Below are 16,245 nucleotides of genomic sequence, written 5' to 3'. Positions count from 1 at the left end.
TGCCGCGATGAGGTATGCTGAGCTGCTTGGGCTGTGCTATGTTGAGCTCTCTCATTTGAGCACCAGCCAATTAAATCAAACATCATTAACTACAGCAGGCATGCCTCCTAGACAGCTGTAGATGTAATCAGGAACAGATGAGATTCACATGCCATTGGCTTATGTTCACAGCAATAGAACTAGGCACCTTCACCAAGCCAAGTTGACACCTGAATCTAACTACCACACCTATAAACCAGAACCAGTATAGAATCTTGAAATGGAAGGATTCTTCTTTTTCACATCCATCAAAAATGTTAGATCAAGTGAGACAGAAGAATGTTCCTAGGTTTTCAAGGAAGTATTTGGTAGCCCATTTTGTTAGCAAAGCAAAATTTACAAATCTTATTTGTGCCAATAAGGCAAAAGATACCCCTAGCAATAGGAAAGAAGATAAATTTGGGGGCAATAAGAAAACCTCTTTGGCCAGGTATTTCATCCTCTGATCCAATTGTATTTTGTAAAAAGCTGGTCGTATTCTTCTGATCAGGAAATCGTTAGCTGCATATTTTTAAATCTACATTCCTAGGAATGAGGAAAATGAACAAAGAGGAGGTCGACCTTAGAGAATTAAAAAAAAAAAGATTTGGGGCTTAGTGCTGGGCTCATTGTCCGTCTATCCTTATGTTTTATACCTGTTTTGTCAATATTTATCAGAAAAATATTCAGCTCAAAACAAAAACTCATGTACTGCTCATAGTTAAAAGCTCATGACATTAAGATATAGCATTTGGTATAATTTATTTAAGAAGACAAGGAAATTCACTTGACATGTTATATTGTCATAAAAACAAACAACACACACAAAATATCTGGCTTTAAAGTGTTAAACACTTTAAAACACTTTAAAGCTAGCCTTCCAGAATGACTCACTTCTGTACCTTGCAGACTTCAAAATTCTTTGTTTTAGGCTTCAGCTTACCTTTATCTTGATGCTGGGCTAATTGAAATTCTGTACACTGTTTTCCTTTCAAGGCAGCCACACTTGTCCTTATCTGGGGTCTCTCTGGTGTCTAGTCTCAGCTCTGTGTCTCAATAGACCTGATAAGGCAGTATTTTAGTTAATATGTAGTAAAATTCTGAGAGTGCTCTAAAAAATGTCCTTGTCTTTAACTCACCCTCAGGGTATTTGTTTACTAATTGCAGCTCTGTTTGCTCTTTAATTTTAAAATGTGGGTTTGGTTTCAAAAGTTCCGTTTCCCTCTCTGCTGCATTGTACTTGATGTACACCAGTATTTTTCCAGTAATTTGTATTTTAATCCTGCAGTCGTTTGCTAAAGCATAGATAGATGGCCAAAACCCAATTTCCTGCATAGTTGAACCAACACTCAAAGAAGCAAGGTGGTGGATGATCTGCTGAAGCATTCCAGGTTCAAGTGTGCACGTGTCACACACCGAAATGCAATTTGCGTTTTCTACTTTGTTTACCTTCCATGTGAAGTGCTCTTCTGAGATCTAACCTTTAGTCAGTGAGTGACTTTCATTTATGGGAGTCAAAGGAAGTTATGAAATAGCAGTATGTGAGTGTTACAAGTTATCGAAGGCCTCTTAAAGGTTAAGATAGTCTTTTAAAAGACAAAGATATTCAAAGAGGCCTAGAGAAAAACAACAAGTCCTCTAGCCACTCAATTGAAGTGATGAAATCCAAAGGATTCATATATGAAATGGAGAAAATTAGAAGAACGGCTGTCTAACAATCCGCCATTGGGGAAGCGATGAAGAACATTTACTGGCTTAATCTGAAACTTGTCAAATTTGCAGCTCTTGGCTGCATATGGATTTCTGTGGTGCATTGTACAGTCTTGGACAGCTGCTTAAAGTCATGTGTAATTAACCTGGTAAGTTTTGCTGTCTAATATCTTCCTTTGTAGGAGCTAGAATATGCAGAATTCAACTGCTGTCACAGTCAGTAGAAGTCTTTTGTGAAGTTTTCTCATGAAAAGTGTATCAAGAAAAAAAAGACTGTTTTTCTGAAATATGTTAGGAATTCTTATAATTGCAAAAGGTGGGGCAGAGCTATTTTATTTTCTTAAGTTATCTGTTAATAAATTTTTTGGGGGGGCAGAGGTTGGGGATTAGTTAAAGGAGGCTGAAAAAGAATCAATTTTGCGTGCTTTTAAAAATCCCAATTCAAACTCATTTATTATAAAATCATTTATCTTGATCTTGAAACATGAACTAGATTTGGCCTCAAGGTAATGCCTTTTAGTTCCAGACAAACCGCCTTACTTATATTGTGGATGGCTGACTGTTCAGGGAGTTGGATTACCAAGGAAGCAGAGGTAGATGGCCCGTAAAACACCATTTTCACTTAAAAGCAACACATTTGTAAATCCCTTTATGTCTGTCTGTGCATTGGAACTATTTCAGTGAGGTTTTTGATAAGGAAATTAGTGTTTTCTTCTTATTTCTGAGTGTCATGCCTTCTATACTTTATAGTATCTTTTTTCCAGTTATTATGATTTAGTTCTGCTTAGAACAGTCATTGAGTCAACTTTAAATCCCAGCTATCCAAAATATGTATATACATATTTGTATATGTATGTATATATATGCAAAATATACAAAATATTACAACGAAAAATAGTCTTTTTTATTCTTTGTGTGAAAATATCCAGGGAAAGACACACTCATTGTATCTAAAGACACTGATTGATAGCTTACATAAAACACTATTTAGAATTATACTTTTAAAAATGGTGAAAGCACCAAATATAGTCTCATTGTTGTGCTAAAGCATTGGAGGTAGAATCTTGTGACACAATAAAAAAGGAATTTACTCGTTACACTGTTTTGATTTAATTTAAACTGCAGTGTAAAACACTCAAGTTTATAATGGGTAGTAGCGATTTTGTTAAAGCTTGGTGTTTCCTATGAATCTTTGCTGCAAACTTTATTGCCATTAGTCTAGAATTGTATGCTTCAAATTTTTAGGTGTAACCTAAATTTAAAAATGGAAAAGGGTGCTCTAACATGTCTTATTTCTTTAAAATACGTTGTTTGCTCTAATAATAGCAGGAATACATCTTTGTTGTAAAATATTTATTGATAAAGAAGAAACAGGGAAGAATAAATTTAGGAAAAAACAATTCCAACACTATTAATGTTTGGCTGTATTTTCTTTACATATTTTTCTCCTCAATATATCATATATATGAAATTCACATATATTATATATATATATTTCACACAGTTGTGCACTTAGATTTTTCACTTAACATATATATCACGAGCTATCACCTCTGCCCTTAAGGTTTTGTTTGTTTTGGAAATAGGATCTTTAATATATTTAGAGTATTCCACCTTATGAATGTACTACCATAAAATGTTTGTTAACTCCCCTACTATTGAACCGATTTTGGTGTTTCCAATATCTCAGTCCTCATTCTATTTTATTTAGTTTCGTTTAGCTTTGTCTTTTCTCATCTTATTTGTGTGCGTGTGGGCTCCTTGATGTTGGGGTTTGGCAGTCGGAGTGGACGGTTTGTTCCTTTGTTCAGCTGCCTTCCGTTCACCGCCTCCGGAGAAGGGCACAGCTGATGCTGCAGCGACCGCAGGAGACACACATTCTACCAATTTGGCCAATGCATGTGATAAATGTCCCCCATCTGGGCCTCCTACTTGGGGAGCTGGGGGGACAAAAGTGTGGTGGATGAACAGGTGAAAAGAGCCATAGATCAGGGGAGGGTATTTTAAAGGTCATGTTTATTAAATTGTGTGCATTTTTTTTTTATCTGTGCCATCCTATTTACATTTGCTTTGGTCACCTTTGATTTCACTGGGTACTTCTTGATATTGAGGCATCTTTTCTTTAAAAAGAGACAAAAGAGTTTTGTTCCGAGGAATGTTAGAATTGCTGGAAGATGCACAAATCACAGTTCTGTGGTTAAGCATGGATATTTTGCATTAATTGAGGGATCGACATGCATTAATTACATGTATAAACTGAATTAATATTTTCCATGTGCTGCAGGAAAACAAACACAAATATAAGTTAATGTTCTTCATAATACTAAGATTATGAGATCTTTGATGAAAAATTTTTAAAAAGATTCATAGTTAAATACTTTATGGAAGTGTGTTTTACTAAATCTTTTTGTAAATCAACAGGGCACAGTAACATGCTAAACGCTTTGTTAATCACGGTTTTCTAAATCTCTTTGACAACAAACACCTTTTACTGAGTAACACTTTCCAGCAACTGAGAACCAGTGTTGGGAAGTACTGCATTAGAATTATCAGTTCAATCTGATGAATGTTCCTGAGCTTTCTGTGTGTGTATTCATCTCTGCGTGGGTGAAATTGGGGACACCAAAATAGTAAATTATGTGATAGCTGCCCTCAAGCAAGTTACAACATATTTGACATATTGAGAAGTTAAGTTTTCTAACACTAAACGATTAAAAGCTATGACAAATACAATGTATTACAGTGTTAACAATATTAGAAAATGATGACAGTACACTTTTCTTTTGATTTGCATCTGAAGTTTCAAAAGAATCAACTGAAGGACTATTAGAAACATACAGTTCAGAAGGTTATTCTGCTAAAAAAAGTAATGTGCAACAATTAATATCTTTTTAATATATCAACTTAAAAACTTTAAAACCAGACGATGGAACAAAGCCCTAATTGAAAAATTCTATAAAATATCCAGAAATTAGCACAGCTACTAGTGTTGTAGGAATAGACAGTCATTAAAACAGAACACAGTGTAAAAATAAAGCCATATCAGAGGACTGTGGAATATAACAAAGAAGTCAGTTCAAACCAATGGGGGACTAGCCATTTTGAATAAAAAGTGAATCCCTATATCACTCCAAGAGTCAAATGATTTCCAGGAGATATAAAAAAGATATAATTTAAGCATAAACAGGCAAATAAGAAAAAAAAAACTACACACCATAAAAATATTGGAAGAAATAAGGGTATTTTTATAATCTTGGGTCAGGAAATGACTTAACAGCCTAATTTAAAAACCCAAAATCTCTAAAAGAAAATATCAATAAATCTGACTATTTAGAAAAGTTAAACCATGGTATGGCAACACATTAATAGAATAAAATAAAAGCAAAGCTGAGAGAAGTATTACATATGAGAAACAAAATTTTAACAACCTTAATATACATAAAAGCATTTACAAATCAATAGAATAAGAAAACAAGCTGAGAATATGAACAATCATTTTGCAAATGAAGAAATATAAATGGCTACAAAGCTTGCGAAAAAATTGTTCCCCTATATGTCAACCACAGAATTGCAAAATAAAAATAACTATTTTTTCTTCTATCAGACTGACAAAAAGAAAAATATTTGTAACAGTACTGGTAAAGGGGCAGGTAAGTTGGCACTTTAATGATCCGTTGTTTAGGATGGAAATGGATGGCTTTCTAGAAAACAACGGGTTACTAAGTATCAAAATTAAAAGGGAAAATACACCTTCAAGTACATGCCAAGAAATTTACCTGAAATTATTACATAGCTAATCAGAGATATGTACGTAAAAGATTTGGTAAGTTTGTTACCTAATGCTAATATTAGCTTTCTAACTGCTAGTGCTCTAATAATCAATGCATTATTAATTAATTCCTCCCAGAGCCTTATGAATTAAATATCATCCTATTTATGTCCCTAAATTTAGACAGTACATGAAACGTTTAAAACATTAATACCGGGAGCAAATGACACATGTGGGACAAAACTGCAGCTTTGTTCCATTTATTAGCGTAGGAACTGGAGAATGAATTTAGTTCCGGCTGAGGTGGGCAGGGCGGAAGAGCTGGTGCCAGGAAGTCAGCTTTAGTCAAAGAGAGGACTTAAGACCGGAAACAGATTGTCTTTTGATTGGAGCCGCCGAAGATAGGTAGAGTGGGGGCCTCCTAAGGTCCCAAGTGAGGAACGTGAAGTTGTTGCAAATTATGGGAGGCGTCCCCTGCCAGGGTTAGGAACACAGCTCTGGAGGCAGCCCCGCTGGGTTCAAGTCCCAGCTCTTGGACAATTTACTAGACTTCCTGGGTCTCAACTATAAAATAGGAGTACCTACGTTATAGGGTTGTTGAGATGATTGATTGAATGAATGAATAAATTCCTTGTAAAACACGGAGAGGAGTGCTGGGACCTTAGGAATCATTCAATAAATGTTAGCTGTGTTGACACTGAGCAGGAGAATGGAAAGTGAGTGCAGATTAGCTATGTGTGTTTAAAAAAAATCTGTTTGCTCAGATATACCCTGCCCATGATCACTTGACAGGCACTCCACTCAGCAATAAAAATAAAATAAAGGGCGGGCCGCGGTGGCTCAGCGGGCAAAGTGCTTGCCTGCTATGCCGGAGGACCTCGGTTCGATTCCCGGCCCCAGCCCATGTAACAAAAACGGAGAAACAGAATACAATAAAACAAGAAAATGTTTAAAGATGTTTCCCTTTCTTCCTTCCTTCCTTCCTTCTATCCTTCCTTCCTTCTCTCTGTCTTTCCTTTAAAAAAAAAAAAAATAAAAAAAAATAAAATAAAATAAAATATTTATTTTATTAAAAAATATTTTAAAATATTTTTTAAAATTATGAAATATAACATGTACAACAAAGCAATAAATTTCCAAGTACATTCTAAAAAGTAGTTATAGAACATATTTTTAAAAAATTTATTTTGTATTATCAAACCAAAACAACATACAAACATGAATATTCTTACCATATAAACATTCTGTGTATGGTGTACAATCAATGGCTCACAATATCATCATATAGTAGTATATTCATCATCATGATCATTTTTTAGAACATTTGCATCACTCCAGAAAAAAGAAATAAAAAGAAAAAAGAAAACGCTCACACATACCATACCCCTTACCACACTCCCTTTCATTGTTCACTAGTATTTCAATCTACTCAATTTATTTTAACATTTTTCCCCTTATTATTTATTTGTTTTTAATCCATATTTTTTACTCATCTGTCAATATTGTAGATAAAAGGAGCACCAGACACAAGATTTTCACAATCACGCAGTCACATTGTGAAAGCTATATCATTATACATTCATCTTCAAGAAACATGACTACTGGAACACAGCTCTGCAGTTTCAGGCACTTCCCCCCAGCCTCTCTAATACACCTTAAACTAAAAAGGGAATATCTGTAAAATGCACAAGAATAACCTCCAGGATAACCTCTCAACTTTGTTTGAAATCTCTCAGCCACTGCCACTTTATTTTGTCTCATTTCTTTCTTCCCCTTTTCAGTCAAGAAGGTTTTCTTAATCCCTTGATGCTGAGTCCCAGCTCATTCTAAGATTTTTGTCCCACGTTGCCAGGGAGGTCCACACCCCTGGGAGTCATGCCCCACGTAGAGAGGGGGAGGACAGTGAGTTTGCTTGTCATGTTGGCTGAGAGATAGGCCACATCTAAGCAACAAAAGAGGTTCTCTGGGGGTGACTCTTAGGCCTGATTTTAAGTAGGCTTAGCCTATCCTTTGTGGCATTCAGTTTCATATGAACAAACTCCAAGACTGGGGGCTCAGCCTATTGACTTGATTGTCCCCACTGCTTGCGAGAATATCAGGAATTCTACAAATGGGGAAGTTGAATTTTCCCTTTCTCGCCATTCCCCCAAGAAGGTTTTGCAAATACTTATTCACTGTTCAAATCACTCTGGGATTTATTGGGGCATCGCTCTGGACAAACCTACAAAATCTCATGCCCTACACAAGGTTCCATGTGCTTATGGTGTTCAATTAAACTGTCCATATAAGTTATATTAGGAAATACACTAGTCAAGATACAAATTTTGTACCAAATATTTAGTCTCACACATAAGTTAAAATTGTTATTTTTTTAGACACTTTTTTTTTTCTTTTGGCATGGGCAGGCACCAGGAATCGAATCCAGGTCTCTGGCATGGCAGGAGAGAACTCTGCCTGCTGAGCCACCATGGCCAGCCCAAGTTAAAGTTTTAAAATATGAATTACCATCTATTTTCAACACCCTGCAATATTGACCTTCCTTCCTCATGTAAAAACATTTTTTAATTTGTACACTTAGTCACTATAATTGTATATTTTAGGCATTCATAGATTATACCATTTCAGTCTTTATCATTGATCTTTCCTTCTGAGAACAGATTTTAAAGTTTGGTATAGGTTACAGTTCCATGATTTTTTTTTTTTTCTAGCTGCTCCAAGACACTGGAGACAAACAAAAATATCAAAAGAATGATTCAGCAGTCCTATTCATTTGTCATATCCTGCCTTCTCTATTTTACGCCTCCTTCTCTTTAAATAACCTACATACAAAAAAACCAATAAATTTCAAAGTACATCACAACAATTAGTTGTAGAACAGATTTCAGAGTTTGATATGGGTTACAATTCCACAATTTTAGGGTTTTTTTTTTCTAGCTGCTCTAAAGTACTGGAGGCTAAAAGAAATATCTGTATGATGATTCAGCACTTATACTCACTTGTTAAATGAGACTTCCTCTGTATAACTGCATCATCACCTTTGATCTTTCTCTCACTCTTTAGGGATATTTGGCTATGCCCATTATAACTTTTTCTGTTGATAATATGGGATGGGGGATGGAACTAGTTGATGTTCTGGTAGGGCTGGCACCTCTGCATTTCAGGACTTATCTGTCCAGGGACCCATCTGCAGGTTGTAGGTTTTTGGAAAGTTACCCTACTGCATGAAACCTTTGTAGAATCTTATATATTGCCCTAGGTGTTCTTTAGGATTGGCAGGAATGGTTTTGGTTGGGGTTTGGCAAGTTATGATAGGTAGCACTGTCTAACTGAAGCTTGTGTAAGAGTGACCTCTGGAGTAGCCTCTCGACTCTATTTGAACTCTGTCAGCCACTGATGCCTTATTTGTCACACTTATTTCCCCCCTTTTTTGTCTGGATGGCATTGTTGATCCCACAGTGCCAGGGCCAGGCTCCACCTTTGGGGGTTATCTTCCACGCTGCCAGGGAGACTTTCATCTCTGAATATCATGTCCCATGTAGTGGGGAGGGCAATGGTTTCACTTGTAGAGTTGGGCTTAGAGAGAGAAAAGCCACATCTGAGCAACAAAAGAGGTTCTCTGGAGGTGACTCTCAGGCATACATATAGGTAGGCTAAGCTTCTCTGCTACGTAAATGAGCTTCACAAGACCAAGCCTCAAGATTAAGGGTTTGGCCTATTGATTTGGTTGTCCCTAATGTTTGACACAGTATCTGGAGTTTCAAAGGCCTTTTTATGTTGCCATGTGATATCTGAAACAACCCACATGCAAGAAAATATATATTAAAAGACAAGTTGCAATTCAGGATAACATAAATTAAGGGGGTGGCCAAAATTAATATTTTCATGGAAAGTAAACATTTTATTTTGCACAAGATAGTTTCCCACATTGAAGCGTTATCGTTGAAGTAAAATTTCCCGAGGATTTTTTTAAGAAGTCCAGTATTTACATGAGCATGGGTTTTCTCTTCCTCTTCTTTACAATGTTTCACAAAAACGTTATTTATCTACTGAATAGGGTAATGATACCTCTGAAACATACAGCAATGAGAGCAGCCCTCTGCAGTCAATTATCCTGGCCCTACCAATCAGCTGTGTAATTTTGGACACAATTGTCTTTAAGGCTCGGGACCCTAATTTCTCACAGAAGGTTGATAGTAATAGACTCCAAGAGCTGAGGCTCTCTGAGCTACTGTTCCTGAAGCTCTAAGGAAAGTGTCCGACCTATTAACATGCAAGGTTGGACACTTTCAGCTCATGATAAGGGACTATGAATCACAGATGGGCTAAGGGACTTCCATCTTTTCTAACTTTTCTTAGAGCTGGGTACTTTGCACAGATTATTTCCTTTAATTCTCACCATCCATGAGATATGCTATTATCCTCATTTTAAGAATGATGAAAGAGGCTCAGAAAATGTAGATAACTTAGCCAACACCGCATAATCATAAGCTGCAGATTTATTATGCAAAATCAATGTTTTTTACACCATTTGAGGTTGACTGGGTTCCACCTACCACCATGGGGAGGGTTTTTCTTACCATGACACCTAACTTTCTAGGATGGTAGTAATTTTTAAGACTACAGTGGGGAGAAATATAAAGGGAATGTATTAGGGTGATGCATAAAAGGGAAAGAAACTTTACCTTGGCCTCTTTCTACATAAAGGGCTTCTAAACGAAAAGTAAGATTTGTAGGAACCAGAAGAAATCATAGACTCCAGAATTTAGTCACTCACAGGAGAAATTTGTCACACTCTCAACCATCAAGGGAAAGGAGAAAACTGCTTCCTAGGCCATCTATGCCCACCCCCAACTAAATCCTTTCCAGCTAACAGGACTAGAAAGAGTAGGGATGCGGCAATGCTAGGAGGACAAAAGGAGTAAAAAGAAAAAGTTAAACGTTGTTTAAACAATGGATATTTCCAAATGTAAGAACAAAGAGTGATTCTGTTGCTCCCTCCATCATGGCAACTGGGAAGTGGCCTCTCTTGATTCTTAGAGATTCTTAACTCACAGAAAGCAGAGCACAGAGGTGTGGCACTCAGCCGTGACGTACAGAGAAATCCAAGCTCTATTTACAATGAAATAAATATCATTTTCAAATATACTATGCATTTTAACTGAGGAAATGGAAACAGAGAAGACAAGGTCCAATCACTTTCTGAAAGCCACTGCTGCTGGGACATTGCGATGAATTTCAATAGCAACTCCAGAACTTTGGTTTTGAAAACTGCAGGGCAAAAAAATATGACTGCATGGATAGATCTCATCCTTCTGGACGTATTTCCATGGGATCCCAGTCACACTCTTCAAATCTTCATATTCTAGAGGTCCACTGCTGTTGCTTCTTGGTGGGTGCCACTGCCAACTCCTTTCACAGAGGAGAGAAAAACCGCATGAAATCACAGGGCAGGCTGTGCAGCAGAAGCTGCATCATCAGGCCTGGGCCCTCTAACTCTTCCTGGGTGGTGCTTTATTTCTCTGCCTGTCTCTTCTCTCCTTTGATATTCTCTGCTCTTCATGTTATCACGATTTTTTCCTTCTTTCAATGATTGTGAGGACAGAAGTCCAAAATCAAGTTGCCAGCAAAGCAATGCTTTTTCCTCAAAGTCTGCAGAATTTTGATGCTGGCTGCTTGAGGTTGCTTGGCTTGTCTTCCTGCCTGGCTTCTCATGGCAATGTCCTCTCCTTTCTCTCTCCACCCTAAAGGCTTTTTGAGAGGAGGTAACAGAAATTTTTGCAGGAGTAGGAAAAGTTCAATCATGAATTCACTGTCTTCTACCTAATTTATGTCATTGTGATGAGGAAAGTGGGACCAAAAGCCTCATTTAGAACAAAATCTTGGAAACAAAATATTATTCAACACTTGGCAATAAAAGATACAGTTCTTATTTGCTAAGTACTTATTATCTAGAAACAACATACTAACCATCTTTCTCCTTTCCCTATGAGGGTCAGGGATTGGTGCTTAGAGGATTTTTCATTTGCACACCTCAAGAGAGAAATAACAGGCAGCATTTGTTCTTTGGTTCCTGTGGCTGATTATTTCTCAAGTAAACTCCCACAATACGAGGCCATTATGTGATGCTTCCAAGGCACAAGACATCTGGAGCATTCCTAAGTGGGAGGCGACCTTGAATTCATGGCTGTATTCGTTCAGTAAATATTGTTGAACACCTGTTATCCATGAGACACTGGTCTAAGTGCTAGGGATAGAATGAAGAATGAGGTAGATAGATGGTGCTGCCACGGAAAAGGGAAGAAAGTGCCTAGTGAGATTGGTGGAATGTCTTGTCTCCACTTCTGAAAAGCACAGCTGTTCAGAAGGTTTGACCCACTCCCTGAATCCCCTTTGGACTTTCTAGCATCTCTTGGAACATATCTTGCTATAGATATGTCCTTGGGTCAGCCAAGGACAGATATCAGGTCCCTTGCTGGATTAATTGCCTCTCTAATTCAGTGGGTTCTAATTCAGCGAGCTTTTGAAGGGGAGGTTCTGATCAGTGTCAATCAGAGTTATTAGAAATATTCACTTAGTTTTCCCTTGCTTATAATTCTAAATTAACTTAATGAGTGAGGTTGAAAATTAGATCCTATCCATGTAACAATGTTTGAAGACTTAGCTGATTATCCAAGGCCCATATTGCATGCTTTGTCAGCTCCTGTGTTTGGGAAGGGCTCCACTCAAATCATGACTGGGAAGATGATGAGCAGGATATAGATTTATTTTTCCCTTAGTTCGCATTACTATAAAAATGCTCTTAAAATTTGTGAATATGTGAGCAGTAAACAGAACAATAATATATTTTAATATATAGAGAATTCTAACTTTGTATTTATTTCTTTGCTCTTAATAGAACTGCTTTACAAAAAGAAAAGTCTGACTGCAACTCATCTTTAATCCAGAAATCTCTCAATGACTAATGTCAGAAGTTTATTAATTCTGCATGAGAATCTCTCCATCATCCTTAAACCACCCTAAAGTCACACTCTTCCCTTCTCCTTTGGATTTTCTGTAGAATTCTTAGACATTTTTCATCCATAATTTGCACTGGCATTTTGTCTGACTTAGTGATTGACTTTAAAATATGCTACCTTACTTTACAGTGAAAAAACACTAAGGAGGCCCTTCTATTCCAGCAAGTTTTTTTTTTTTTTTTAAGGTGTGGGGGTTACACTGAATGCAATGTTGAACACTGGTATTTATTACCTCCTTCTTCATTTCAGGGCAGGCAAATTGAGATTGGCACACCACATAATCTGAGTGAACCGGTGAGTAATTGTTTCCCTTTGTCAAGATCTTTACAGTATTCGTGTTGATAAAAAGGGGACAATGGTCAGATTTTATTACAGTAAGAGTAATTGCTAATTGTACTTGCTGGAAGGAGGTCAATCTAACATGCTGAAAAGTCTGAATTATGTGGTATGTAAAAATAAACTCAGGGTCCCAGTGTGTTGCTGTGGAAAGAACACAGGGATAATACAAATCTGTGATTTTGATTCTACGTAGCAGGATGGCTTTGGGAAAATTGCTTAATATTTGTGAGACTTCGTTTTCTCATGTGTTATCTGAGAGTGTTGGACTAGGCAGTCTTCAGTGTGTGTTCTGATGATTGCATTTTATGATTTCGTTACTTTTCCTCATGTGAATTTATTTTTCCAACAAGTGTTTTGTGATTGACCACTCGAAGCGTAAGTATAAAGCAGACACTATACCAGGCACTAGAATTGAAGAATGAATAAAATCAGGGCATCCTAGTAGAGGAGGTAGTCTCCTACCTAAAACTGTGGCCAGAGTAGAGGTGTGTGTGTGAGGGACAAAGAGAATACACAAGAGGAGAATCACTTCACTTGCCTGTGTGGCCTTTGAATAAAACTTGCAAGATGAAAAGTATTCCAGAGGGACTAGAGGGGAAAGAGTATACCAGTCAGAGGGAGCCCCTGTGCCATGGCACAGAGGTATGAGGCAGCTGGCTTGTTTAGGAAACTAAGAGTATTTCCGTTTGCTTGGAAAGTGAGGCATGTGTGTGGAGGGCGGGGAGGGGTAGAAGAGATTGGCAAATTAACTGGGAGCCAGGTCATGAAGTGTTCTGTACACCATAGTTGCTAATTTAGTCTTGATCCAAAAGGTGATGGAGAGACACTTAAAAGTTTTAGGTAAGAGAAGGGTGTGATCAGGTTTTGCCTTTTTAAAAAAGATCACTTTAAATGTGGAAGAAGGAGAGGTGCCTCCTAAGTCTGTCGGCAAGAGGAAGTAGGCACAGAAGAAAAGCAGGGCAAGTGGGTGAGGAACCCAGAGGGATTCCAGTTAATGAAGAGGTGAGTCGATAGAACCTGTGATGGATTGCTCAGGGTGGGGCGTGGTGGGAGGGGAGGTTTCTGGTTTGGGCAGCACATTAATGGGAAACATAGGAGATAAAGAGCAGATGTGAGGGCAGAAAAGGAGGAATTTATTATTTGCATGCTGCGTTTAAGGTGCCCGTAGGGACCGAAAGGACAGAGTCCAACAGGTGATTGGATATCCAGGTTTGGAGCTCAGGGGGCGTCTCTGCTGAAGTTACAGATATGGCAGTTGACAGGTCTCAGGCAGTAAAGCCAAAGTAATGGAAACGCTTGCTCAGGGAGAACTTCAAGAGTAAGAAGTGAAAGCGGGAGAAAGAACCCAAATGCATAATGGGTTGGAGAGGAAAAAGAAGACAGCAAAGGACACTGAGAAGGAACTGAGAGGAGAAGGGGACCCGGGTGTCACCGTGGCCCACGGAGGGAACGGGCAGTGCAGTCTCAGGTGCGGACAAGTCAATTACGATAAGGATAATCAGGTGTACTTTGCCCAGTAGCAGGTCAGTGGCTGTTTTGGGAGAACATTCCCAGGGCATTGTAGAGTGAAAGCCAAATTGCCACGATTGAGTAGTGAACTAGGAGGTCAAGTACAAAAAAATCTGGATGTGAAAAGGAGAGAGATGCAGGAGAAATAAGACAAAGGAGGGATTTTTAAGATGAGAAAGATGTTGATATTTCAAACTAGACTAACACATTGCTGCTTTAGGGAAATCTTACTTTGTTGGGATATAGTTTATGAATAAATAATATTTTAAATAAATATTATAATCCATTTTTGTGGTACTTCTGAACGTGATTGAAATATTTCATCAAGGGACTTTCAACGTTCTCTTTTACATATTATTTAAACTATTAAAGAATGTGAACTGCTTGCGGGTGATAGCTGCCTTCTTTATTTCTGCATTCCCTGAAGTACTGCATCCCCGGCACATGGTAAACAATGATTGTTAAAGAATGAACAGGTGTGCAGTGCCTCTCATGAGCGTCTTTACCAAGGAAAGAAAAGTCACCCAATCAAGGCCAATGCCCTCAAAATCCATATCAATTAGGCTTTACCTGTTTTATTTTATGCCTTCCAATCCTTAAATTCTCTTACTTGTGGAGTCCCTACCTTCCCTCATAGTAAATATATTTCAATGCTCTCCTATCCCATATTAAAAATAATTTACATAAATTCATATAAACTGAGTTGAGTTATAGATGATTGGTTGAAATGATGTTATGTTTGGTAGAATTTAAATTTTATGACTTTCCAGTTTTCTTTTTTTATGTTGCAGCGTATTTTTTTTTGTATGTCTAAATCATTTTCATCAGGCCCTGAAAATGTCTAAGTTAAGCCCTTTGCCTATAATGCCTCCAATGTTTTTTAGAACATAAGTGTAGGTTTGAGTTTTACTAACATATTCTCAATCTGTATTCTATTTGCATAAAAGTAACAGGAACTGTTCATTTTCTCTTTGGGGATTTGCCTATGGCCATGTGTAAACCTGGGTGAGAGCTCTTGGCTCCGCCATCTTGTCCTTCACTGTTTCCAAAGGACGGTAGTGGCCTGCAAATGGCAGATGGTTTTGTAAAGAGCAGGATGGAGCTGGTCCATGCACTGTGACAGCTTCCACATCCAAGGCTGTGTTATCTAGGGTAGGAAGGTCAGCGTCCCATATGTCCAGTGGTGGTATAAGTCACCGTGCCACCGGAGGGAGGACATTTTCAGTCTTGAAATATTGACCCCCTCCCATTAAATTGAGAGCCATTTTTGTGAGAAAGGGATCGTCTATAATTTTCTTTGGCTGAGGGAAAGACAATTTTGCCTTGATGTGGGTTTGGATGTTCTTATGAGGCCCAGTTGAATTCCCTTGGTGTAGCCAACTGACTGCCACAGCCCAGCCCTGCTCCAGTGTCTAGGACTCAATCCTAACTGGATACGCGTGGTTCTCAAAGTCAGACCCCAGGCATGCTCTCTTTTAGATTATTTTTGTGCTTTAGTCCTCCCATCCTAATATCAAGGCTTTGAGTTTGTTCTCAAAATGCAATCCCCACCTTATATCTCTTATGTGATGGGAATCCTGCCTGTGCAGGGAGTCAGCTGTTCTCTTACCAGACCTCCTACTTCCTCTTTGCTGTTACGCAGATGAAACCTGAGGCTCGTAGACTTCCCTGAACTGTTTAAGCATTTAGGTTTTGCTTGTCATGTGAAGGACACTTCGTAGGCCCATGATGTGCTTGATGCCATGCTGTCCTGGACTTTCTCCTTTGCCAGCTGGAGAGTGTGGACCCTGAGGTTGGGTGTCCTCTAGGTTCTAGTTTCCAGAGCTTAACACAGCCCATAACAGGGCTTAATTCTGCCCCCTCCACCTCTCACCCCCTGCCATC

General features: G+C 38.2%; 1 protein-coding gene across 3 annotated transcripts in view; it reads left to right on the top strand.

The window, feature by feature from the left end:
• The first annotated feature begins 1,441 nt into the window (after positions 1-1,441).
• ROS1 (ROS proto-oncogene 1, receptor tyrosine kinase) overlaps positions 1,442-16,245 on the top strand; it is a 131,473-nt gene continuing 116,669 nt past the window's right edge. For 2 of the 3 annotated variants that reach the window (XM_077162741.1, XM_077162740.1), the window contains exons 1-2: positions 1,442-1,877; positions 12,763-12,807. In XM_077162741.1, the coding sequence (XP_077018856.1) occupies positions 1,755-1,877; positions 12,763-12,807 (168 nt within the window). In that variant the 5' untranslated portion in view covers positions 1,442-1,754. The remainder of the gene's footprint in view (positions 1,878-12,762; positions 12,808-16,245) is intronic. The other variant, XR_013176386.1, reaches the window with a different exon arrangement.

The sequence above is a fragment of the Tamandua tetradactyla genome, chromosome 5, assembly GCF_023851605.1.
Source record: "Tamandua tetradactyla isolate mTamTet1 chromosome 5, mTamTet1.pri, whole genome shotgun sequence".
NCBI lineage: Eukaryota > Metazoa > Chordata > Mammalia > Pilosa > Myrmecophagidae > Tamandua > Tamandua tetradactyla.
This window is presented reverse-complemented; position numbering and strand designations above follow the sequence as displayed.